At 54.1% G+C, this 25,215-nt stretch overlaps 1 protein-coding gene across 10 annotated transcripts; it reads right to left on the bottom strand.

The window, feature by feature from the left end:
• Positions 1–345: 345 nt before the first annotated feature.
• DDR1 (discoidin domain receptor tyrosine kinase 1) lies at positions 346–19,645 on the bottom strand. 10 transcript variants are annotated; one of them, XM_017862881.1, is made up of 19 exons: positions 17,579–17,633; positions 15,832–15,997; positions 11,669–11,795; positions 11,473–11,575; positions 11,052–11,280; positions 9,394–9,541; positions 9,033–9,132; positions 8,324–8,510; positions 7,970–8,216; positions 7,379–7,474; positions 7,119–7,270; positions 5,864–6,029; positions 4,965–5,075; positions 3,621–3,865; positions 3,336–3,463; positions 2,893–3,111; positions 2,189–2,423; positions 1,463–1,612; positions 346–1,346 (listed from the first exon to the last, which is right to left on the bottom strand). In XM_017862881.1, exons 3-19 carry the CDS (start codon positions 11,751–11,753, stop codon positions 1,206–1,208), a joined length of 2,742 nt encoding a protein of 913 aa, XP_017718370.1. In that variant the 5' UTR covers positions 11,754–11,795; positions 15,832–15,997; positions 17,579–17,633; the 3' UTR covers positions 346–1,205. The 10 variants fall into 10 exon arrangements, with proteins under 10 accessions (XP_017718370.1, XP_017718368.1, XP_017718367.1 ...); XM_017862879.1 differs by lacking the exon at positions 17,579–17,633 and adding an exon at positions 16,611–17,381; XM_017862878.1 differs by lacking the exon at positions 17,579–17,633 and adding an exon at positions 16,395–17,381.
• Between the last annotated feature and the right edge of the window lie 5,570 nt (positions 19,646–25,215).

Raw genomic sequence — 25,215 nt, forward strand, 5'->3', positions numbered from 1 at the left:
CTGGCCCATTTTATAGGTTTTAAAACCTGAGGAGTACTCAGTAGACCTCTACACACTGCCAAATGGGTTTATGGCACAAAAAAGGTTCAGCACCCCTGGCCTGACTGCATTCCTTCCAAGCCTCCAGCAGAGCACCCCTATGAGTTGAGAAGGTTCATGTACTCAGACATTCATGCATCACCTGAGGTCACACAGGCAAAAGCCTGGATTATGCAGAAACAGAACACAATACTGGGCAAAATCGGTGATGGGAAATGGAATGGGGAGAGGGAGGAAAAAAGGAAGATGGGAAGTGGGTTCAGAGGGAGGTGCAGGAGGCATTTACCAAGGAACCCACTCACACAGTTGTGGAAAACTCAACCTTTATTATTACCTGCCTAGTGCAGGGGATTAAAATTGCCTCAAGCTAGGTCCATATATTAGTGTAAAAATCTGTGTCTCTCCCCTCAAAAATGTACAAACCCCAAGTGATTATAGAAAAATCAATGTGGCAGCTACGCTAGAGATGTCCAACCCCAAGGCTACGGGCCGTTGCTCCCTCTTTCCCACTAATCCCAATATTTGCTCCACAGAAACGTACAGGCTTAGAGAAGTTCTAGCTACAAGACTGCAGGTGGGAAGTGGGGGTGACTGAGGGCTGGGGTGGGGCTACCCCCAGGTCCAGTGTTTCAGGTGATGGAGGTGGAAGAAGCCCAAGCTGAGAACAAATCCCGGAGCAGGCATAAGGGAACATTTTCCTCTCCTTCTTGTCCTCTTCACCCCCAGATTCTCAGCCAGTGGGGTCCAGTGTGTGACAGGGAGAGAGAAGCTGGGGGCGCAGCCACCTCTCCAGGAATCAGTGTTGTCCAGTGGGGCCCAGGTGCTCCAATGGGCCATGTCCAGTGTCTATCCTATATTTCCCCCCACCCTTCCCCAAGGGATGGCTAGAGGAGGTTGGAGATGATCCCATCCACAGGGCCAGCTGGGTGGGTGACAGGGGCTTCTGGGAAGGAAGAACAGGAAGGGGACATGAGAGCGTGTCCAGGAAGGGGAGAAGGGGCATCAGCTCCCTAGGTGGGCCCAGCCCACCTGCAGTCTCACTGCCTCTATTAGAGGTGATGGGCTGTCGGGAGGGGAAGGGCAGAGGTGCCATTGGGTCCTCTTGTTTTAGTGTCACTGGCTTCCCCTGGATCACTCCCTGAGGGAGGGGCAACTGGATGCGTGATTCACACCGTGTTGAGCGCATCCTCTGCCAGGAACCGATGCAGCTGGGAAAAGGGTGGTCGCTGCTCAGACTCCCGGCTCCAGCACCGAAGCATCAGCTCATATAGGCCCTGCGGGCAGGCAGGCGGCCGGGACAGGTACACCTGCATTGTGGCAGTGTGAATGAGAGGCAGGGAACAAATATTCTTTAGTCTCCAAGATGACAACTGCCCCTTCTGTCCCCCACCTTGGACCCATCTTCCTTCCCCTCCACTCTGACCTGCCGGCCCTGGTCCCGGAAGAACTCCCCCGCATTCTCGATGACCTGCTCATCGGTGAGCTGCCCAAAGGGCTGGGCCCTGCAGAGCATCAGCACCTCCCACAGGGTCACGCCAAAGGCCCACACATCACTCGCAGTCGTAAACTTCCCCTGGGGTGCAGAGAAGGCATCAAAAACAGAGACATCAGGCAACATAGACCCTCCTCTCTTCCTGTTGGAAGCCCCAGATCCACTCTGGGCTCCACTCAGGCCTGATTCCTCCCGACGCCAGGCTCTCCACTCTGCTCCGCTGGCCACCTTTTTCAACTCCTCTCCCTCGGGTTCTGCCTTTCCTCTCCATGCTCTGGTCCTCACTCCAGGGCCCTGGCCCACCTCTTCCTTCTGCTACTCCTTCCTCTCCATCCACCCCCACTTTCTGGTCCTGACCCTTAGTCTCCCTACGCACCCCCTTCTGTCTCCAGCTTCCTCCCCCTACCTTGTCTCTTGAGCTGTCTGCCACCCTGTCTCCAACCCCAGTACCCACTCTTGGCTCCTGGACTCTTGCCCATCACACTGCAGCTCCTGCTTTCCCCAGTCCCTTGGGCTAGGAGAACCTCATTTTACAGATGAGATTCTGTAAAATGCAACCCAGAGAAAGTGCGTGACTGATGGAGACCAGGGCTGTGAGTGGCGGCCAGTGTTTTCCCACCTGCCCTGCCCCAACCTGGCTGTCCTCGGGCTGCTCACCATGAGGATGCACTCCCAGGCCATCCAGCGGATGGGCAGCACTGCCCGACCCTGCACACGGTAATAGTCCCCAGCATAGAGGTTCCGGCTCATGCCAAAGTCTGCGATTTTGATGGTGAAATTTTCCCCAACTAGGCAGTTCCGCGTGGCCAGGTCGCGATGTACAAAGTTGAGTGTGGCCAGATAGCGCATGCCGGAGGCGATCTGGGCTGCCACATGCAACAGCATTGGGTAGCTGAGAAAGGAACCGACAGGTCACTGGGGGCAGCTTCGCAGATTCCCATCCAGGAGAGGAGAGAGAGCCCACTCCCCGGGCCCGGTCACTCCGGTTCCCCATGTGGAGGTGGAATGCCCATGTGAGGCCAAGGGTCACTTCCCTCTCAATCTTCCAGGCCTAGCCAACCCCAGGGGGCTCTTCTTTTATTGTGCTCCCCAATCTGGACTCAGAGGGGAGTGAGGGTGACAGAAAGCAGAAGGGACATCATGGCAGGGCCCAAGTCCCTTCACCACTCTTGCGTAGTCACCTCCAGCCTTTCTGTCCATGTTCCTGGGTTAACTTGTCACACGTTCCTTATCCCAGGCCCTCCTGGAACCTCTCCCTGCCTTCCTACCCCCATGCTCCCCTCTTTTCCTTGAGGCTGAAGCAAGGGGAGAGGAGGAGACCCCCTTGGGGAATTCTCAGCAAGGCCTGGGTAAGCAGGTACCTGATGGTGGGCCCCTGTGCAGCCTGCCCATCCCCAGGGGCCCCCTCAGCTGCCTTGTCCTCCAGCTGGTGGGCGCTGAGGAACTGGTTGAGGTCGCCGTTCTCCATGTAGTCAGTAATCATGCAGAGGGGGTCGTCCTGCACACACACGCCCAGCAGCCGGATGATGTTTGGGTCCTTGAGCCTCGACATGATCTTCACCTCTTTCAGGAAATCATTCCTGGAGAACAAGGAGGTGAAGAGGAGTGCCGCGTGGGCGGCCTGCATCTTCCCCTGCCCACCTCCTTCCTCAGGTGGACCAGGCGTCCCCAACCCCAGCATACATGCAAACCCCCTCCCAGAAACGCCACCCCTCTGTTGAGCTCTGCCATTGTTCTCTCTAGGTGGCTCCCCACTCTTCAGGGCCTCCCATTCCTTCTTCCAGATGCCATCCCTGGTCCTCACCTGGCATTCTTGGTGGCATCTGGCCGTAAGATCTTGACAGCTACCAGCAAGGGGTGTCCCTTACGCATATTAAGGGGGCAGTCAAGACTGACCAGATCTTGAGGGCTGTCGACCTCACACAGGTGCACCTGGAGAAAGAAGTTCGTTTGCTAGGCGATCACAGGGTCAAATGGATTAACATGGTCACAAATGACTAAGGTTCCTGGCCAGGGGAATGTGCAGGCATGGCATCAGAGCACCCAATAGGCCAGACACTACTGATGGCTGGGTAGGCACCCTCCTTACCTCCCCAAACTGGCCCTCGCCAAGCTTCTCTTTGAAGCGGAGCCTCGATCGAGGGAAATCCACTCTGGGGGGCCCATCCCCGACTGCCCCTGGGGGCAGTGCAGGCACAGCATAGGTGTTGCCCCCGGTGACGCCCTGCAGGGTAACAATGTCAGCCTCGGCATAATGGGGGACGCTGTTCTGGGGAGGTGGGGGCAGAAGCGGGGCGCCTGGCTTCTCAGGCTCCATATAGTCCCCACTGTAGGCTGCAGGGGTGAGGGGAAAGAAGACAGGACGAGGTATCAGGAACAGCCCAAGCGCTATAGTTCCCCACAGCTCAGCCTCCCGGAGGGCCCCGTGTCTCCCAGTCGATTGAGAAACTGGGTCTATGCTGTATCTTCCCAGTATTCCATGCACCGACCTCAAACCAGGAAGACACTGGTATGGGATGAGAGTTAGCTATTCCAGAGGTTTTCAAGGCAATGAATATGGTTGAGCAAAACTGTCATAAAGTCTTACTCTTTAGGGCCTCCCTAGGGTCTCTCAGGAGACCATGAGATAAATCTTGGCTGGAAGAATTCTTCCCCAGGAATTCTCCCACCTCAGGATGGTCCCAGCATCCAGGCACCCTCCACCTTCCAAACCCTTGTCCCGTTCACCACAGCTCCCTCCCCTTCACTTAGCTGCTCTCCCGTGGCTTCCGCCTGGCTCCTCCTGGGGCCAAGCCCTCCCAGCCCTTTCAACCCAACACACCAAGCTCAATGACAAGCAGAGACAAGCACACAGAGAGGAGGGAGGATAACAGCTGCTCACAGCCCCAACACAAGTTGTCTACAGACAAGAGAGGAAGCACAGCTGTCCCCTCTTAGCCCTGGGGAAGGGGCCACAATGAGAAGGCAACACCGAGGAGAGGAGGGGCAGACGGAAAGGGTCGGGGCGTGAGCCTTCACTTCTGGGACTGCAGAGAGAGGACACGTGGGGGAGAGGGCAAGCGCCGGGATGAGAGCCCTCCTCCTCACAGCTCTAGAGAGAGCAGAGAATAAAGGAGGAGTTACAATAGTCTGGGGCCACCACAGCAACCTCCTGTCTAGCTCTGGAATGCCGAAGAGATGGTGTGGAAGAGGAGGAGGGAAAAGAGCTGGGGACCAGTAAGCTTTCTACTCTTCAGCTCAAGGTGGGGGCGGGCTTTAAAAAGAGCAAGCAGCAGCAGAGATGAGCTAAGGTCACAAGAGCTTCCTCCTTGGGAGCTCAGGAGAGCAGAAGAGGCTACAGTGGGGAGAGGAGGAAGTGCAAGGTGTGAGGGCTTTTCCCTGCCCCAGTAGAGGTATGGGGAGCCTGGCGGAGCCCAGGGGCAGAGGGGCTTACCCTGGGTGTTGGTGGGTTTGGCCCAAGTGGGTGTGGGGGGGCCCGGGCCTCGAGGGGGACGGGCGTAAGTGGCCAGAAGGAGGCGGTAGGCTGGATTGGAGAGCAGCAACGCTGTCGGGAGAAGGAGGAGGGGAAACACGGGGAAGGGATGAGACTCAAGGCTAGACAGACAGGGAGACCTTGAATAGGGCAAGACCAGGGCTGATGGGATGACTGCATTAAGAGACAGACAGGATAAAACAAGGATCTGCAGAGTGACGGATGGCTGGCTGGATAAATTGAAATGGGGAAATGGGGACAGATTGGGGGATTATATTGGAAATAGAATGGGTGGGATGGGTAAAAACATGTTTGGGTTTTGGATTGGGATGGGATAATAGAAGGGATAAGTTGGATGGTTAATGAAAATTAGAATTGGAAAATTAGATTTTGGAAATGGGAAATGGATATGGGTGGTTGGATGGAAATGATGGGAATAGATTATGAATATTAGAAAAGGAAAATAAAATGATAAGACTGAATGGGGGAATGGAATGCAAGGTGTATGGGCCTATGGGAAGGGATGGGTGATGGAGGATGGATGGATAGAAGGAACAAATATGGTGAGTCTTAATACAAAGCAGAGGGGCCAGGGAGACACAATGAGAGGGTACAACAAAGAGAGATGTCTGTGGGACACAGATGGGATAGGAACACGGGGGACTGTGGGTAATACATGTGGAACTCTTGAGAGACACTACATGATAGGGACAAAGAGTGATATAGGCAGTAACCAGGGGCACGGAAAGAAGAAAACAAGTGGAAACTGGGGAAGACAGGAAAAAAAGAGAATGGGAAAGGGTTACAGTAAGAAAACAGCAGAGAGGACAGAGGTGCGACTGGAACAAGGCGAGTCTTACCAGAGCCATTGGGGACACAGGGAGCAGAGTGGGGCGGATTCCCACGAGGCCGGGGCTCCTGGTATGGGGGTGGCTCTCTAGGACCTGGGCGGTTGTTGATGAGGATAGTGTCCCCAGGAACAGAGAGGTGAACCGTCAGCTCCTCTTCCAATACCCTCCGTTCAGCCTTGTCATGGGGATGGGAGGCGTCACCCGTGTTGCTCAGCACACACGGCCTGGCCCTCTGCTGTGTCCATCCCTGCGTTGCCTCCCTCAGCCCTCACAAGAGCCCTACAGCTGTAGATACTATCAGCACCATCTTTAACAAGAAGAGAAACTGAAGCTCAAGAGCATGGAGGTAAACTTCCCTGTCCCACAATGAGATTCCAACCCTCATCTGCCCAGTCCATAACTATCAGCCTTTTTGTTTGTTTGTTTGTTTGTTTTTGGAGATGGAATTTCGCTCTTGTCGCCCAGGCTGAAGTGAAATGGCGCGATCTCAGCTTACTGCAACCTTCACCTCCCGGGTTCAAGAGATTCATGCCTCAGCCTCCCGAGTAACTGGGATTACAGGCATGAGCCACCATGCCTGGCTAATTTTGTATTCTAGTAGAGATGGGGGATTTCACTATGTTGGCCAGGCTGGTCTGGAGCTCTTGACCTCAGGTGATCCTCCTGCCTTGGCCTCCCAAAGTGCTAGGATTACAGGTGTGAGCAATCGTGTCCAGCCATCAACCTTAATGTATATTACTGCCATTGGACTCCAACTGGAAGACATGGCCTGGGGTGTGCCAGACATCTTCCCTTTGCCCCTCCAGCCCCACTCTCCGCCTGTCTCCACCCTGCTTCTGCCCCAAGGCTGACCAGGGTAGACTGCACCAACAGGCCTGGTTTGGGTTGGCCAGAGAGGAGCCCAGCAGGAATTTGGGGCAGAAAGTGAAGTCAGGGCATCTATTCTCCCAGGCCCTCCCTGATGGGTAGGCACGGGCCAGCTGCATCCCAGGACCAAAGTCTACTGCCCCTGTCAAGGCACCCTCTCCACAGACTCTCTCCTCTGAGTCGTGGTATTTGCCGCCTCCTCTCTGCTGAGCAGACCCGGGACTCGGGAGCAGCCCTCCTTAGGAGCCCCATCCCCTTTGACATGGTGTAAGTGGTCTCTTTACTAAGCCCTCCTCTTGGAATGCTAGAGGGCTGTGCCCTGCAGGCCCCATTGGACCATGGCTCCTGCTGGGGCCTAGCCTCCCCCCACCATTCCACAGGCCGCAGCTGTGCCCACCTTGCTGAGGAGCCTGCGCCAGTGCAGCCGCCAGAGCATGAGGGCAATGATGAGCAGCAGGAGCAGGATGATGGCCACCAGGCAGCCGATGAGGATTGCAGTCGGGCTCCCCTCGGCCTTGGCCACGGGCTGCTGGCCTCTGGGCTCCAGCTCTGGCCGAGGCAGCAGGGTCAGCACCATAGGAGGGTCCCACCCTAGCTGAGGGGGAGCCCCAGGGAGAAGGGTGCAGAGGGTCCACACACCCACCCAAGACTGCTCACCCAAGCTGCTGAAGTTGGTGGGAGGTGGGCCAGGTGGCCACCAGGGGGCTGGTGGGAAGGTGCCTCCCAGTGCCGGAGAGGAATTGTTCACCACATCTGGGGAGAAGGAACAAAAAGAAAGGAGGGAGGTAAATGAGGAGGAGACCCAAGGGAGGCAGTGGATTGCTGTGCAAAGGAGCAGAAGCATGGGTGATTCTCAATAGACAACCACTGACCAGTGGGGGTTGGGGGAGCAGGGTCCTGGAAGTCCCCAGCTGTGGTGGGTGTTAACCCTATAGTTGCTGGATTGTGGGGAAGCGAAGGACAGTTATCTGGAGGCTTAGAGAAGAGGGTATTTCTCAACTAATACAGAAGTATTTCAATATTTTAACAACCAATACTGTCATACTAGCTCAATAACAGTCATGGGCGAGGGGCTTACAAAGGAAAGACGGATATGCAGAGAACAGGAGGCAGAAAGGGGCTCAAGCTATTTGGGGTACCCCTAATTGAGAAGTTTCAGTGGGTGATGGGTGGATATGATGCAAGGAATGAATATTTTGGGGACACTGCAGTTAGGAATGAAATCAGTTGTCAATTTCAGGGACTTACCAGAGATGAAGGAGATTTCGCTGAAGAGTAACCAGGGCCCCGCAAAGAGGAAGCGGCACTGCAGAAAGCGAGCCACACGGCCACCAAGGGGCACTGAGACAGCCCGGGCTCTGGGGTCCCCCAGGTTGCCCCCCAGGTTGTGGCGCATAGGCTCCCCCTCCCAGGCCATGGCAGGGCCACGCCGGAAGCGACATTCCACCCCGCCAGGCAGACGGGCTCCCAGCGTGTGCATGTTGTTACAGTGGACCTGGGGGGAAGGGAAGAGGGCACAAGGTCAAGGCTAAGAGTGCTGGGGGCACCCCAACGGCACCACCCATGGCTTCAGAGCCCTCCTCGAGAGCCGGACTCACTCACCTGCATGGCCTGGAAGGCCCTCAGCCGGTCAAACTCAAACTCCATCTCCACGTAGCCACTGGAGAAGCTGTGGTTGCTCCATCCCACATAGTCATAGCCTGGCCAGACCCGTAGCTCCTGACTCTTCCTAAAGTCATCCAGCCCCACCACGCCATCTGCCAGCTGGCCCAGACCCCCATACTGCAATCTGGAGAAGGGACCAAGGAAGAGGAGATTGGAAGGGAAGAGGGTCTTGATATCCAGGCACTCTGCCCCGTCACCCCCCGGCACAGTGGCCTGGCAAGCCTGGCTCCCGTCCACTAGTCCCATTCCCACCCCACCCCACACTCATGCAGCTGGCTCTTCTCTTCTCTCCACCCCTACCCTAGCTGTATCACAGGTACTTTGCAGGTCACATCCAGCACACCACCACCTCTGAGGGGCACCATTTCAATCTGTGACGTGCATATTTATTGCAGCAATTTCCAACCATGTGTGTTAGCAAAGAGGTGCGTTTTTTGTACAGTGTCATATGGGCTAGTGGTCACCCAAGTCCTACCCTTTGAGGCCCCACCTAACCCATGCCTCTTCTCAATTCTTCCATCTCACTCCCCACCCTACTTACCATCCCCCCTACGCACACACACACACATACACACATACACACACACACAGACACAGAGTCCTCCCTCCCACCCCAAACCCCACGTCCTGTAGGGGTCTTTCTTACCCGCCCATGGTATGTCCATCATAGGTGGAGTCGTTGAGGTACACAGCCTCAGATAAGTACATTGTCTGCCCCACAGGGGCGGTGTAAGACAGGAGTCCATCTGGGGCAGGGTGAGAGGATGGGGATCAGAGGCACGAAGGCTCCATCCCCCATCCCTGCATCAGGCCTGGGCAGGTTTCTGGTCCCTTCTCATATCTCTCCACTGGCACATTGGCATGGAGGAGAAAATGCTGGCTAGCCCCCTCCTCAGAGTGACAGTTTCCCAGCAGGAGAAAGGGAATCCTGGATGCCCATTCTCCACACTCCCCACCCTGCACTCCCCTGCTCAGGAAACAGATTCCCAGGGAGCTGGGCCACTCACCCCTCCAGAGGCAGCCATAGAGCTCCACCCGCAGACAGACGCTCATGACCCGGTCAGCCCGGGGGTAGAAGCGAACCAGTCGGGCAACCATGGGGGGCCCAAGGTCCTTCAGCACTACTCCCTCAGGGTCTTCATTGCCTGAGATCACCTGTGGGCCAGGAAACGGGGTGGGTGGGAAGGGGTCCAGGTCAGATCTTACTTCCCAGCTACCACTTAGAGACCCGTGAGGGGTGGCACCGAGCACACAGCACTGTGGGGCGCAGCCAGGCATGGGTGAAATGAAGATCTGCAGCTGAGACCTCTGGCCCTCTTGCAGCTCTGATGTTCTGTCCTCAGACTCCAGGCTCAGCTGCCCTCTTCTCCTTGTCTGGCTCCATTTGTCTCCCAGCCTATCCTCCCATTGTGCCCAGATTCTCCTCAATCCTCACAGCCCTGCACCCTTGCCTCAGCTTCCCCTTCATTTCAGCCCATTCCCTCTGTTCATTCAGCAGAAGGTGGGTGAGTGCCCGCTCTGTGCCAGGCATGTTCTCAGTGGTGAACGTCACTCCCCGCCCTTGCAGGACTGAAATCCCAGCAAGGGAAACAGCTGTGAAGAACAAGAGGCAGGGTGTATGGACAGAGCGGTGCGATGGGTGGCCAGAAAAGGCTCTCTGAGGAGGTGACACCTGGCGGAGAACTGAATGGAGTGAGGGAGAGCCTGTGGTTATTTGCGGGAGGAGCTTTGCAGGCACAGAGAAAACGTCCGGAAGCTGTGGGAACGAGCCCTGGCTTGTTCCAGCAACAATAAGAAAGGCAGTGTGGCCAAGGAGGCGCAAGGAGCAAGTGATGCAGGCAGGAACCAGGTCAGGCTGAGCATCCTGCACCAGCTAGGGGCTCAGCTTTTGTTCTGGCAGAATGGAAAGCCAGCACAGGGGTGTCAGCTAGGTGTGACGTATCTGATTTACATGCTTTAAGGTCCACTTGATGCAGCCCCCCAGGTGGAAATTTGGCTCCAGGCAGAAAAGGACAGAAGCAGGGAGACCCATTTGGCATCTACTGCACTCATCTAAGCTGGAGATGGTGGGCGGGTGGCCTAGGGCAGTAGAGGTGGAGTGGTGAGGAGTGACTGGACTCAGGAACACTATGGAGGTAGAACGCACTGGGCTGCTGATGCTTTGGAAGGAGATGAGAGAAAAAGAGGAATCAAGGATATCATCTTAGCTTATAGCCTAGGCAACCAGGCAATGGTGATACCACTTCCTGAGCTGGAGAATGCCAGGGGAGGAGCAGGTTTAGGTTGGGAATGGGAATCAAATTCAGCTTGGGAAATTAAAGGTTCGTTTGAGATGCCTATTAGACATCTAGGTGGCTGGCTACAATGCTTGTAATCCCAGCACTTTGGGAGGCTAAGGTGGGAAGATCGCTGAGCCCAGGAGTTCAAGACCAGCCTGGGCAACATAGCAAGACCCCATCTGTTTTTAAAAAAAAAAAAAAAAAAGACATCTAGGTGAAGAAGTCCAAAAGGTAGCCAGGTTTGCAATACTGTTTGGAGCTCAGCTGAGAGGCTTGGGCTGGCGATTATATAAACTGGAGAGTCGTCAGTGTATAGGTGGTGTTTAAAGTACAGCTGGAAGTGAGGAAAGCCAACCTCCTCTGGGTGCTGTCTCTGCCAGCCTCACCTCCTGACCCCAGCGGTCCTTCCAGTCCATCCAGCGGCGACCATCCCGGGAGTAACGCAGCCGGTAGCTCCGGGAGAACTCCTTGCCCAGGCCCCCAGCATGCCGTCCCTGGGTGCCCACCAGAGCCACCAGGTGCAGCCGTTGTAGATCCACCTGCAAGTACTCCTCCTCCTTGGGAAACACCGACCCTGCGGGGCACCAGGCCCCATCCCCGTCACTGCTCTCCAACCTGAGAGGGTGAAGACGGGCACAGAGAACATCTGGCCCCAGGTCTGCCTCTATCTCCAGTACTTAAACCCTACTTCATTCGCCCCTCACACTGCAGGGCTTTCACTGGCATGGGCAGAGGGGTTGGAGGGGAAGTAGAGGTCCCAGGGGCTCCCCTCGGGGCAGCTGCAGGTGTGTCAGGTGTGCCAAGTACCTGCTGTGGCGGGCGGCAGTGGAGTCTGACCAGGAGCTGGAAGCAGAGATGTCACTGTCTGGGATGGTCCGGTCCTGCATGCCCAGGGCATAGCGGCACTTGGCTGAGTAAAAAGCAGGCATGTAACAGGTCAAGGCCCCCAACTCTCTACCTCCCAAGCCCTGGCCCTCAGGGACCCATGATTCAGTCTCCTCACCAGGATCAAAATGTCCCTTCATGTCAGCATCTCCACTTGCCACCAAGAGCAGCAGCAGTAAAGATGAGAGGGCCCCTGGCCCCATAGCTCCTGATCCCTCGGGCCTAAGGGGGTGGGGGCAGCATCTCTGCAGGGGATAAAATGGGTGGTGGGTAAGTTAATCAGGGGACTGAGTCATAGCTGACAGCAACAGACAGAATGGGCCACTTTGGGGATAATAACAGTAAAACAACAACAACAGTCATTGTTTAACAGCATCAGCTGTATTTTTAGAATGCTTCCCCTGTGCCAGACACTGGCCTAAACCCTTAAACAGAATCCATAATTTTATCTTCACAGTCACTTCATAAGGTAGATACTATTACTATCCATATTTAACACATGAAGAAACTAGGGCAGAGATCCGTTAACTTCCTGAAGCCACATTTCTGCAATCAAGAATGGGCAAAATACCCCCATAGACAATGGCTTAGAATAAACAAGTGTGCAAAAAATGTTATAACACACACAACAGGAAAGGGTTTAATAACTACAATAAACTAAGGCCCCTTAGGAACTGACAAGAAAAAATATATAAGTAACCCAATAAAGAAACAGCCAAAGAATTTGAATAGTCATTTCACAGAAAAGCAAAGCCAAATTGCCAACATTTTTTTTAATGGTCAAATTCACTAGCCTCAGGGAAATACCACGCAGATTGACTAGATATTTTTTTAAGGCTATAACATATAAAAGTGGTGGAGGGTGAAGAAAAGGGAGGCACCATGCTCGATGGCAGAAATGTAGTGTTATCCTCTATTAGGAAAGGGATCTAGCAATGTCTATTATAATTTAAAAAGCACATCCTCTTCAACCCAGCATTCCCTCTCCTAACGATCTACCCAAATGGGGAGACAGAAGTACCAGGAAGAAATAACACATGTGCAGGGCTGGGTCTGGTGGCTCATGCCTGTAACCCCAGCACTTCGGGAGGCTGAGATGGGAGGATCACTTGAGGCCAGGAGTTAGAGACCAGCCTGGTCAACATAGCAAGACCCCATCTCTTTAAAAAAAAAAATGAAAATAAAAGAAAAAAGAAAGAAAAAAAAGAAGATGCTCAAAGATGTTTATTATGGCATCTTTTGTGAGACATAAATCTGTAAGATACATGAATGCCCACAGGGGACAGGCTGGAATTAAAAAATACTAATAATAAGGTTTATGGACTACTCTGCAGCTATGAAAAGTAACAGAGGCAATAAATTCCTAACTTAGTGTAATTTCCTTGTGTATCTGTTGAATATGAAAAGCAACCTACAGAAGTATAAAAAATTATGCCACCTTTTGAAAACAGAACAAGCACCCATGTTTGTACATATACCTGTGTGTATGTCTAGAGATAAAGAATATATAATAGAATATAACAATAGAATATAACACGAGTTAACATGAATGGGGCAAAAGAAAAGCAAATAAAAAAAGACAGGTTGATTGTACTATTTTTCTAAATCCTATAACATAAATGCATTTATGTAAAACCATATGATATGTAAAAGAATATGAAATTCATTTTGAATTTTAAAAAAGTAATGTCCCCGAAAAGGTTGGGCAATTCCTTGTTGAGGATATGATAGATTAAACATCAGATAAGCCTGGACCAGCTGACCCTGCTGCCCTCCCACATAGGAGTCTAGAATTCTAAGAGAAGGGGAGAGGGGACCCCAGCACCTTCCAGTCTTACTGTCCCCTAGAGCCCTCTAGGCCCAGGGTGGTCCCTGGACCATCAGCAATACCTGGAAGCATGGAAGAAATCAGAATCTCAGGCTCACCCTTGACCTGCTGAATCAGAATCTGCATTTTAACACAATGCCCAGGTGATCTGTGCCCATTAAAGTTTGAAAATCCCTACTCTGTTCCTCAGGCCCAGGAAGCTTACCCCACATAAAACAATTCTAAACGGCATCTCCTTACAAACCCAAATAACTACTCTCCCCTCCCCTGCTGCAGGAAAAGCTGTCCTGACCTGTACTGGTCCCAGAGCCCCACAGTGAAGTCTCCAGGCCCTAGAGTCCTGAGGGACTCGACTGCCACCTCTTATCAGGGTCAGGGCATCTTGGGCCCAGTTATCCCTGTTCTGCCTTCCTGAGACCCAGACATCCAGTCCCCCCAGTCCCCACTTCCAGAAGGTGGCTGCCTCTGAGGGAATGAGGAAAGGCTGAGTTGCCTTGGAGATGAGGGCGGGTCTAAAGACAAGGAAGGCAGGTCACCCCAGGAGGTAGGAGGAGTGGGGGATACTCCCCCATCCCTTTGTCCTCCTTCAGCTGCTCCCACAATGCACTAGGGCAGGAATGTAAGAGGCAGCTGAGACCCCAGAGCTCTGAAGCAGCAGCTGAGGGGGATGACTGAGTTGTGGGGGCCACTCAGTTATTAAGGAGAGGCTAGAATCAGAAGGCATCACGCCTGGTCCCTTAGGGTCCAGCGCTAGGGAGCAGGCTGCCAGAGTCCCAGGAGACTGGCTCAGAATTCCTGGGTGCCACTCTCCACCCCCACCTCTCTCTGGAACAGCGGGGCTCTTGTTCCCCTGAGTAACCTTCATGCCTATCCCAGATGAGTCATCGGAGCCACACAGAGGCGAGAGGAGAGGAGCCCGGGGCAGAGACACAAAGGCAGGCAGAGGATAGGAGGCAGGCGGAGACAGATCGAGAGCCACAATGCAAGAGGTAAATAGAGCAGGCTCAGAAACACGGGGCACAGAGCCAAGCAGAGGAGCACAGAGAAGCACAGAGCCATCTGGGCTCTCCATTCTCCAACACCCCCAGTTACCTCATCTCTCTCCACTGGGTCTTCAGCCCATAGTCAGAGACACAGAGAGCAAAAGAGGACAGTCCCAGAAGACCTTCCCCAATCCCACCGCCTCCTACTCCATTACAACCAAAGACAAACCAAGGGCCAGGCCACCCTGCCTCAAGTCTTTCACGCTCCTCTCCCAACCCCCCATGTTCCACTCAGACAACACCCACACAGCTCTGTATACACACACACACACACACACACAGTGAGACACAGAAACTTACTGAACTGGCTGTAAACAGCGAGGCTAAATGTGGCATGCACACACCCCCTCTCAGTGTCTCTGACAACCGTCACAGAGTTTCTGAGACAGCAAACACAGAAGCTCATGCACACATCAACCTGTCCACACCTTAGCATTCCTTCAAGTCCAACCCCATCGCTCAATGAATAGCCACTTCAGACACCTGTGAACATGAAATGACAGACACTACACGCTCCTGTGACCAGAAGACAGCATGAGACACACACGCCCAGGCCCTTGGGCACAGGATCCCCAGAGGACTGGGGCCCAGCCTCTAACACACACGGGTGACCAAGCCAGAGGGATGTCGAGGGGGCAGAGAACAGGTGGGCGCTGGGTGGGAAGAGTGGCAATAAGGACAACAACCTTTCCCTGCCTTTCCACTCTCCTTTCACCTGTCTCCACTACACCACTCAGTCCTGGACACACCTACAGGCCCTCAGCAACAGCCAGCGAGCTTGGGCGCCAGCCTCTGGCTGCTGGAAGTACTGGGAAGAAATGTTCAGTCAGGAGCCAGGTGTGGGGGGTGGGACCCTGAGGATGGCGCTCACTGGCAATGACATGCTGTCATGCCAGAGCCAACTGACCATCCAGCAGGGAAGAGTGGTGTCACTGGTGGGTTACAGTGTCAGTCCCTCTTTTTGCTGGACTGTGACCAGGCTGACCAACTGGGTGTTGGCTGAGCGAAGGCTTAGCAGTCAGTAGATGCCCGCAGGGACTGGCCAGGTGGAGGGCAGGCCCTGCTCTCCAGGCAGTGGATGAGCTGACTCAGTGGGGCTGCGCAGGAGCATCTCCTCCCGGGGCTCAGTACCTCCACACTGAGTGAAGGGGGACTTCCCTCCATGCTGGAGGCTCAAAACTCTTTCTGGGAGGTCAGGGGCTTCACCTCCCCCCAGCGCCCGCCCTCGGTTTTCAGATGGTAAGCCAGAGCATCGGGGAGGCGGGCAGGGAGGCTTAGAAGAGCTGGACGACCAAGCACGGCCCGGGACGTCCTGCCTCCCCCGCCCCTCGCCCGGCAGCCGCCGCCGCGCGCCGCCACCCCAAGAGCCCCAGGCCTCCGCCAGCGGGGTCCACCCGCCGCTCTCCCTACCTCTCATCGCTCCTCCCGGCAGACCCAGGCGTCCGACCCGGGAGCAGGGCCTCTTCGGCGGCAGGGCGAGGGGCGGGGGAGGCGGAGGGAGCCAGGAGCCGGGAGCGGGAGGCGCCGGCGGGGCTGGGGTGTCGGGAGGCGGCTCCCGCGAGCAGCTGTCGGGGGCCTGTTCCGGGGAGAGGAGCCAGGACTGGGGCGGCTCGGGCCCAGGCGCCGCCTCCCCCTCGCCTCGGCTCCCTCCCTTCCTCCTCCCGCTCCTCGCTCTGCTCCCTCCCCTCGGCCTTCTCGCCGCGCGTTCGGGCTCGCCGCCCTCCCTTCCCCCTCCCGGACCCAGTAGTCCCGGTGGCTCCCACGCCCCGCGCCGCGCCTCCAGGCCCGCGCGCCGCCACGCCCACCCCGTGGCGCCCGCGCCCGGCGGCCGGCCTCCCCCAGGCAACCTGGCCGCCCCGAGCCCGCCAGGGCGCTCCCAGGCCGCCCAGACCGCCCGCGCCGCTGCCCCCGGCCGGCTCCGCGCCCAGCCCCTCCACCCACTCGCAGCCCACCCCGCTTCCCAAAACGAGAACCTCCAAAGCTGGCGCCCCAGGGGGCCGGCTGCAGTCCGGCTCAGGGCCCACGAGGGGAAGACGCCCCTCCTACTTCTGGGCTCGGTTCCTGGTGGGAGAGGCGAAGGGGAGCAGCCCCAGGGCACAGAGGAAGAAGCAGGTTCCCACAGGCTAGGCCCAGCCCAGCTGCCGGAGTTAGCCCAGAGAAGGGAGCAGGGCTCAGGTCTCAGGGCTCACCTGTCCAGCCAGGCCCCAGACAGCTCTTCTCACTCCACCAACCTTTGCTCCTCTCTCGCAGCCTGTGCGCTCCCGCCTCTACGACCCAACCTGGAAGGCCCCAGACCCTGAGGGCGGGCCCACTCTCTTCTAACCCCTTCCTCTCTAACCTTCTCCTCTCAGTTCTTCTCTCTGCAGGGCCTTCTCCGGGACCTGGGCGTCCAGACGCCCAGGCCCTGATTCCCCTGGGCTCCCAACGGAGTGGAGTCGGAGGGGGACTCAGGAGTCCTCAGGACAAGCCTCCCTCAGGTCCAGCCAGCTCTGGCCCTGGTGAGCCGGAGGGTCTGATCACTGGCCAGAAGAAGACAAAAATGAGGCCAGGACAAAGTTGGGTGGTCGGGAGGAGGAAGAAGAGGAGCAGGAGAAGGATGGAGGCACAGTGAAAATCACACACAGTCAAAAGGAAGGGGGGACCAAGAGACCCAGGGAAGATGACACAGTGACAATGAGTAGGCAATGCAACTGAGAGAGCTGCTGGGCAGAGGATGGAGCGGGACAGAACAACTTGTGGTGGGAGGTGCTTCTCCCACCCGCCCCGCTCAGCACTACCTCAGCCCCTCACCTCTCTCCACACTCCCACACCCACTCACCACCTAGACAATGTCACGGTCACAGGAAGGTCTCACTCCACTGCACATCTCCACCCCAGAAACCTCACAGTAGATAAAAACATACCCTGCTTGCAGTCCCAGACAACAATCCCAAGAAAGAAACACGAAGTCCCAACCAGACAAGTACACAAAAGCACTACCAGGAAGAAGCTGGCCCTTGGGAAAGGCCGAGGCACACATGGGCACTAGTACAGAAGCCCAAGGACGTTCCAACGGCTGAGGGACCTGCTAACAGACAGCCTCAGGGTCACTCGGAGAGCAGCTTCTTCCCGCCTCCATGTCCCACCAAGCCCCCAGGGATTCCTCCAGAACACCTACCCCTCCGGAGACAGCAGCTGGGGAATCTAGGCCCAGGAGACGCTGGACTGGGGGTGGGGCCAGCCTGGGGGTGGGGCCAAGGCTTCCCAAGTCACCTCACCTGGCAGCATGCAGCCCCTCCTTCCAGGAGTTGTGCTCTGGGAAAGCCCCGACAGGCCTGCCAGGCAAGCTACAGCCTGTCATACCCTGGTGGGACATTCCACACCGCAGACCCACGCTGACCCCAGCTAAGTGGCATGGCAGTGCCAGACAGAGGGGTCCACTGGGGAGAGCAGAAGGAGCTAGAGAGTCCTGAAACCTTTGTCCCTTCTTCTCACTGCCTCAGGAGAAATTCCTACTGGTGATGCCCACCTCGCCCCAGCTCCAGGCTGGAGGAGTGGGAGGGATGCAAGGCTGGGGCCCAGTGGAGTCAAGTGACAACAGAAAGGGAGCTGGAGCCAGCTGGAATGCGGGACTCGGGCTTCCCAGGGGCCTGAAAGGGAAATCCCAGCCATCCTGGGGCCCAGAGAGCAGCACCAAAGCCCAAGAGGGCCTGATTACCCATCCGTGGTCCCCAGAGCCCATTCCACATCTCCTGCATCACTCCGAACCCCAGAGGCCCCCTGTGTCCCCCAGAACCCCAAATGATCTTCTACCATCCCCTCCCATCCTGGGCTTCCCTCCCCTTCAAGCCAGTGGCAGCCTACTGCCCAGGAAGGAGAGGACAGGAAACAGCTGAAAAAATGTGAGGAGAGGCACATAGGAGAGGGGAGAGGGCAGCTTCAGGCCTGCAGACCACCTGGCCACAGGAGGGAAGCCCAGCACGACCAGCGAGCGAGAGGACAGACCAGATGGGCCCCCACACATATACTAGCTGCAGTCCCTTCTGAGAGCTGCAGCTGCCTCTGGGGGAGCAGGCTGGGTCAGCAGCTGGGGAGAGTGAGAAGCGACGGGTAGGGGGCAGGGCGAAGGAGTGGACAAGGTTTTGGGTGTGAGTCAGACCTGATGCCACTGAATACAAACTGGAAACTGAGGCCAGGGAGTGAAGGAGGAGATTGAGCTGATGTATCTCTGGGAGATGAAACCGCTCAGCTGTGGATGGGGAAGAAGGGGGCAAGGGACCAGAAGAGGGAGAGGAGGCTGATGGTCAGATGGGGACAATGGTGAGGGAACTCCCAGAAAGACAGGAGATGGACTGAGGTCAAGGCCGAGGAGACGGGAGAGAGGAAAAGGAGGATGAAGACAGAGCCCACACAGCAAAAGGTGGGAAGCCCCAGGGGCTCAGAGGAGGAGACTGAAGTTTGGGAAGAAAAGGGCTGAACTGGATGAAGGAACTGAAGTGGACGTGGTGGGGAAACAGTGTTGGGAACAAACTCCTAAGAGAGGAAGGCAGGGAACTGAGGAGGCCTGAGAGCTGGGCAGACAGACCAAGGGAACAAGAAACAAGGACAAGGGAAGAGAAGGGGCTAGAGTGAAGCAGAGAGTGGAAGGAAAGAGGAGGGAGACCGGGGCGCAAAGTGTGAAGCTAAGGGACACAGGGAGATGAGAAGAATAAAAGGCTGAGAAAGGAAGAGGCACCTGCAGGACAGACAGGGACACAAGGCCCAAAGAGAGAATAGAACCTGTTTCTGGACAATGGTCCCCCATTGGGGGACACCCTAGCTCCTCAGCCCATTTGCCACACCATGGCCCCCAACTCTATTCCCTGTCCTTCTCCTCCTCCCTGCCAAGTTCTGGGCCGCTCCCCTCCTCCCACAGCACCTCCAGCCTCCAGCCAGGACCGCCTGGTCCCTGCCCACAAGGGGAGGGCCCAGCTCCAGTGCCCACTCCTGCCTTCCCAGTTCATCTCTGGCTTCCTCCCTCTCACCTCCGGCTCAGGATTCTCTTAGGTCCCAGTCACCCCAGTCTCAGGCCTTTGGGGTTTCAGGTCTGGGGCTGCCAACACCGCCTGGCTTTGTCCGAGCGTCCGGGGCCCTGGGCCCAGGAGGAGCAGCTGCCCGGGCCAGCTGCGGCTGGCTTCGATGTGACCATGGCAACCAAGTCCCGCTCCCCTCATCGAGCCTCTAGGCCCCCGCAGAGAGGGACGGAGCAGCCTGGCTGGGGAGAAAGGGAGGGGAGCTGAGAACTGTGAAACAGAACCAAAGGGAGACCCCAGACAAAGAAACCCCAGACAAAGAGAGATGAAGAGAGGCAGAGGAAGCAGAAAGCGGCATTAGGGGTGGTGGCCGGCAGCTCAGGCCCTCCAGAGCGGGAGAATCTAGAAGAGACAGAGAAAGAGGCAGAAGCAGGGGCTGACTTCAGGGGGAGAAGAGAGATTAGAGTTGACTGGCAGAGGTCCTTTAGAGACTCCTTCTGGGCCCCTGAGAATTCACTTCCTTCCCACAGGATTTTGCACCCTGGAGAGAACCAGAACCCCGGTTTCTTAGTTGGCTGCCTCAAAAATATTATATATGGCGAGAGCTTCCCTCCAGTTACACCAATGGCCATAGGAAATATCTGAGAACAAAAGGCACTCTCAGTTTTCACAAACAACCCCAATTTCAAAACCTAAACCATCACCTTTTAAATACCGATGGCAATAGAGCCAGTTGCGGTGGCTCACGCCTGTAATCCCAGCACTTTGGGAAGCCAAGGAGGGCGGATCGCTTGAGCCCAGAAGTTCAAGACCAGCTTGGGCAACATGGCACAACCCCATCTCTACAAAAAATTAGCTGGGTGTGGTGATGCGCACCGTTAGTCCCAGCCAAATCTGCCTTTCTGGCTTCACTCATGGGACGGACCCTTCTTCCAGGGGAGGCTGCATTTGGACGTAGCCATATTCATGCCTCCCTGTCTTTTGGCTCCTCCATTTCTCTGGCCAGGAATGGCCTTGCCTCATCTCTGCAAATCTTAACACAACTTAAGGCCCAGTTCAAGCTCCAGCTCCTCCCTAAGGTCTTCCTGAGTCTTGCCTTGTTTCCCACTCAGGAGGACCTGGCCTCCTCCTTCCCTGGGTTCCCACGACCCTTTCCAGCTCTGCCTATAGCACGGTGTTCTGTCTTCTGTGACTACATACATATATACGCCTAACACTCTCTAGATTGTAAAGGCCTGGAAGGTGGGGAAGGGGTTCCATTACTAAATGCATCTTTCATAGCTCTGGCTGTCAGAGCCCTGCCCTATGTAAACTCTTTTTTTTTTTTTCTGAGACGGACTTTCACTCTCGTCTCCCAGGCTGGAGTGCAATGGCGCATTCTCAGCTCACTGCACCCTCCACCTCTCGGGTTCAAGCAGTTCTCCTGCCTCAGCCTCCCAAGTATCATTGAGTAGTTTGGCTTATTCTGAAGGTGAGGAGAAAGAACCTTGGGGTTTTGAGTTGGGAAATGACTTGTTTAGATTTGTGTTCTTTTAAAAGTGGTTTTTGGAATCTGCATGTGGGATGCGGAGTTCAGAGTAATGGCTGAGGGGAAGAAGGAGTTAATCCCGCTTTATCCTGCACATATCCCATGGTGCTCCCCTCAAGCCTCCAGCCAGGACAGCAGTGCACATGCTAGGTGTTTTTCGTTGTTTTTTTTTTGAGACAGTCTTGCTCTGTCACCCAGGCTATAGTGCAGTGGCTCACTGCAAGCTCCGCCTCCCGGGTTCACACCCATTCTCCTGCCTCAGCCTCCTGAGTAGCTGGGACTACAGGCGCCTGCCACCACGCCTGGCTAATTTTTTTTGTATTTTTAGTAGAGAGGGGGTTTCACCTTGTTAGCCAGGATGGTCTCGATCTCCTGACCTTGGGATCCGCCCGTCTCGGCCTCCCAAAGTGCTGGGATTGAGCCACCGCGCCCGGCCTATGCTAAGTGTTTTACTAGCATTTTCAACCGTCCTGTGTTTGCCTCCTCAGGGCCCTCTGACATGGGTGGGGCAGGGCTCTTCATAAAAAGAAAACCTTGTAATCCCAGCTACCCAGAAGCTGAGGCAGGAGAATGGCTTGAGCCCCAGAGTTTGAGGTAACAGTAACTATGATCACACCACTACACTCCAGCCTGGGTGACGGAGCAAGACTCTATCATCAAAAAAAGAGTGAGAAAAAATAAAAAAGAAAACTAGGCCCAGAGGGACTGTGATTTACCTAAATTGCAATGGCAATTTAATTGCCACTTAATGGCAAGTGGCTGCTTTCTACCCAGAACTTCCCCTGGATTCCTCCATCTCAGTCTTCCAAAAGGGAAAGGGGGATGTAGAATGGCTCCCTGGGCCTCTGGACTGGACCAACCGCTAAGCCTGGTGAGTCCTGCCTCTCTGGAAGCCCCACCTTGGTAAACTTACCGGAGTATTCTTTAGGCGTTATGGTCCAGGCAGTGAACAGGAAGGCCACTTGGGGGCGCTTGCTGCACAGATGACCAACTCCAATTACTGGAAAATGGAAAGAAAGTGAAAGCGGCAGGGAAAGAGATTCAGGCTTGGGCAGGGAATGGCGAGAAGAACCCCAAAGCGGCAGACGCGAGAGAGGTCAGAAAGGCTGACTGGAAGCCCAGGGCAGCTGCGGGGCTACTTAGGGTACAATGACCTAATTTGCACATATCAGAGATGTTGTCATTTATAGGCAGAATGTTAGAATCTTCACAACTGTCCTTTACTAAAAAGCCTGTGGAATTCTCAGCAGCCTGTTCGGATCCCTGAGTCTTGCTGTGAGCCAGGCTCTGCCCTCAGCGCTCTCCAGAGTCATCTCGTTTGGCCCACACAGCAGTTCTGTGATGTGGCATTTTGAAACATGCCCACTTAGGGTAGAAACTGAGAATTAGAGAAGTTGCTCTCCATTGCCATCCCCCATACACACACAGTAAATAGCGGATCTGGAATTCAGATCTCAGTTGTTTATTTGTTTTATAGAGACAAGCTCTCACTCTGTCACCCAGGCTGGAATGCAGGGGTACCATTATAACTCAATGGAACCTCTCAAGCCATCCTCCCACCTCAGCCTTCCAAATAGCTGGGGCTCAGGCACCATCATGTCCTGTTATTTTGTATTTTTATTTTTTTAAGACAGTCTTGCCCTGTTGTCCAAACTGGAGTGCAATGGCATGATCTCGACTCACTGCAACCTCTGCCTCCCATGTTCAAACGATTCTCCTGCCTCAGCCTTGAGAGTAGCTGGAATTATAGGCGCCCACCACCACACCCAGCTAATTTTTGTATTTTTAGTAGACATGGGATTTCAACATGTTGACCAGGCTGATCTTGAACTCCTGACCTTGTGATCCACCCGCCTTCGCCTCCCAAAGTGCTGGGATTACAGGCATGAGCCACCGTGCCCAGCCATTTTTTTTTTTTTTTTTGTAGAGATTGGTAGAGATAGGGTCTCAACATGTTACCCAGGCTAGTCTGAAACTCCTGGCCTCAAGCGATCCTTCTGCCACAGCCTCCCAGTATGGTGAGATTACAGGCATATGCCACAATGCTTGGCCCAAATCTGAGTCTTTTTGACTCCAGAGCAAAAGCTAGGCTGGAGGATCTCAACCACCATTGTTTTTCCAACTCTAGAGATCTATAATACATTCTTATCCTTTCTCTCTAGTGCTTGAACATCTTGGAACATTGTCTTTAACTCCTGTAGCTTCTTTTATCTCCCAAGAACACTGGTGGCCCAAATTATTCTAGTTTGTGTACAAAAAAATGTACAGAGATCCAAAAATGGTAAATGCTTACCTCAAGGTCACACTGGAAGTCAAAGTCAGTGCTAGGATAGTGTTTCTCAAACTGAGGTCTCTGGACTCCTGAAGATCCATGAATACCTGTGAAAACTATTAAGTTCCATGTCTAACTTTACTTGGTAGCATTCAAAAAGTGTTACAAGCATGTTTTTGGTCATTTGTAACTGATCCTAGCCCTGTTTGTGAGTGCCTGCATTTGCATTTACCTGTTTATAGCTTTAATTGTCTTGGTCGCATTTGTACCAAGTGAAGGCCAGGAAACAAGTTCTAACAAAGATATCTTAGTAATTTGAATAGACACGAGAAGGGGAAGAATTGAGTCATCGCCAGGCACACAGTGGAACATTGTGCCAAGTGCGGAAGAACCTTCATCAGGCAGTACATGGTCTGTTGCCAGCAGTAACTTCATTTCAGAAAAATACTATTTATTACATTAAATTAATGTTAAACTTGCCTTTATACTTTTTGTTTGTACCTATGGCTATTTTGCCTTGGTTTTATAACTGCTTAAATATTGAAGCATAGGAATTCATAGTTGTGTTTCCACATATTTAAATTATAAAAATAATTTAAGTCCATGAAAATTGTTTTCCTTCCAAAAGGGTCCATCCATACATTACTCAAGTTCTTGCTCTCACAGTAGGTATAAACTAAATGTGGGCCATCAGGAGTCTCCAAGGAAAACTTGCAGTGATGGAGTCCCTGTTAAAGGCCAAAAATCTCCCGCACCCTCAAGATCCAGTGCAAGTGAAGCAGCCAGTTGTCTGGGGTAAATACCTGGGGGGTTTGCCGTACCATGCCAGGAAAATGTAGGACACGGACACACACGAGGAGTTTGAGAGGGAAGATTTAATAGGCAAAAGAAAGAGAAAGGAAAACAGCGTTCTCTCTACTGAGAGAGGGGACTTGCGAGAGAAAAAGACCAGCCGGAGGCAGATACGCCAGATTTTATAGTCCAGCTTGAGGAGGCGGTGTCTGATTGACTTAGGACTCACAGATTGGTTTGATCAGCTGTTTGTTTACATAGCTAGGAAGGCTGGCTGCCCCACCCTAAGCTTATTATGCAAATGAACTCATATCATCCAGTGGTAATAAAGCCTCTGTCCCTCCACCTTACCCCCATGTATCAGTGGCAACCACATAGCTAGTGGTACCCCTCCCCTTCCTAGCCAGGATGATATCAGCAGAGACCTAGAGAGGAGCCCAAAAACTCACCTGCACCCAGCAACACTGAGGTTTCCTACCCCCACCAATGGAAACCAAGTGAGGAACCTAAACTTTCACCTCTCACTCAGCAGGAACCAGACAACACCCCCTAACACACACACACACACACACACTTCTGTTAGTGTGGTATCAGAGGAGGCTTGATAAAATAGAATATTTAAATAGGATCCAGAGGCTGGGTGCAGTGGCTCACAACTGTAATCCCAACACTCTGGGAGTCCAAGGTGGGTGGATCACTTGGTCTCAAGAGTTTGGGAACAGCCTGGGCAACATGGTAAAACCCTGTCTCTACAAAAAATACAAAAATTAACCAGGTGTGGTGGCACATGCCTGTAGTCCCAGCCACTTGGGGGGCCTGAGGCGGGAGGATCACTTGAGCTAGGAGGCATAGATTTCAGTGAGCCAAGATTGCACTACTGCACTCCTCCAGCCTGGGTGACAGAGTGAGACCCTGTCTCAAAATAAATTAATAAATAGGATCCAGAGTTTCATAACGTAATATGCAAATGTCCAGGATGCAATTGAAAATCACTTGCCATACCAAGAACCAGGAAAATCTCAACCAGAATAAGAAAAGACAATCAACAGATGTCAATATCAGGATAACACAGATGTTGGAATTATCTAACAAGGAAGCAGCCATCATAAAATGTTTCAACAACTCATTGTAAATATGATTGAAACAAATGAAAAAAAGGGAGAAATTTCAGAAAAGAAATAGAAGATATAAAGAAGAACCAAATGGAAATT

The sequence above is a fragment of the Rhinopithecus bieti genome, unplaced genomic scaffold (assembly GCF_001698545.2).
Source record: "Rhinopithecus bieti isolate Rb0 unplaced genomic scaffold, ASM169854v2 scaffold_64503, whole genome shotgun sequence".
Lineage (NCBI taxonomy): Eukaryota > Metazoa > Chordata > Mammalia > Primates > Cercopithecidae > Rhinopithecus > Rhinopithecus bieti.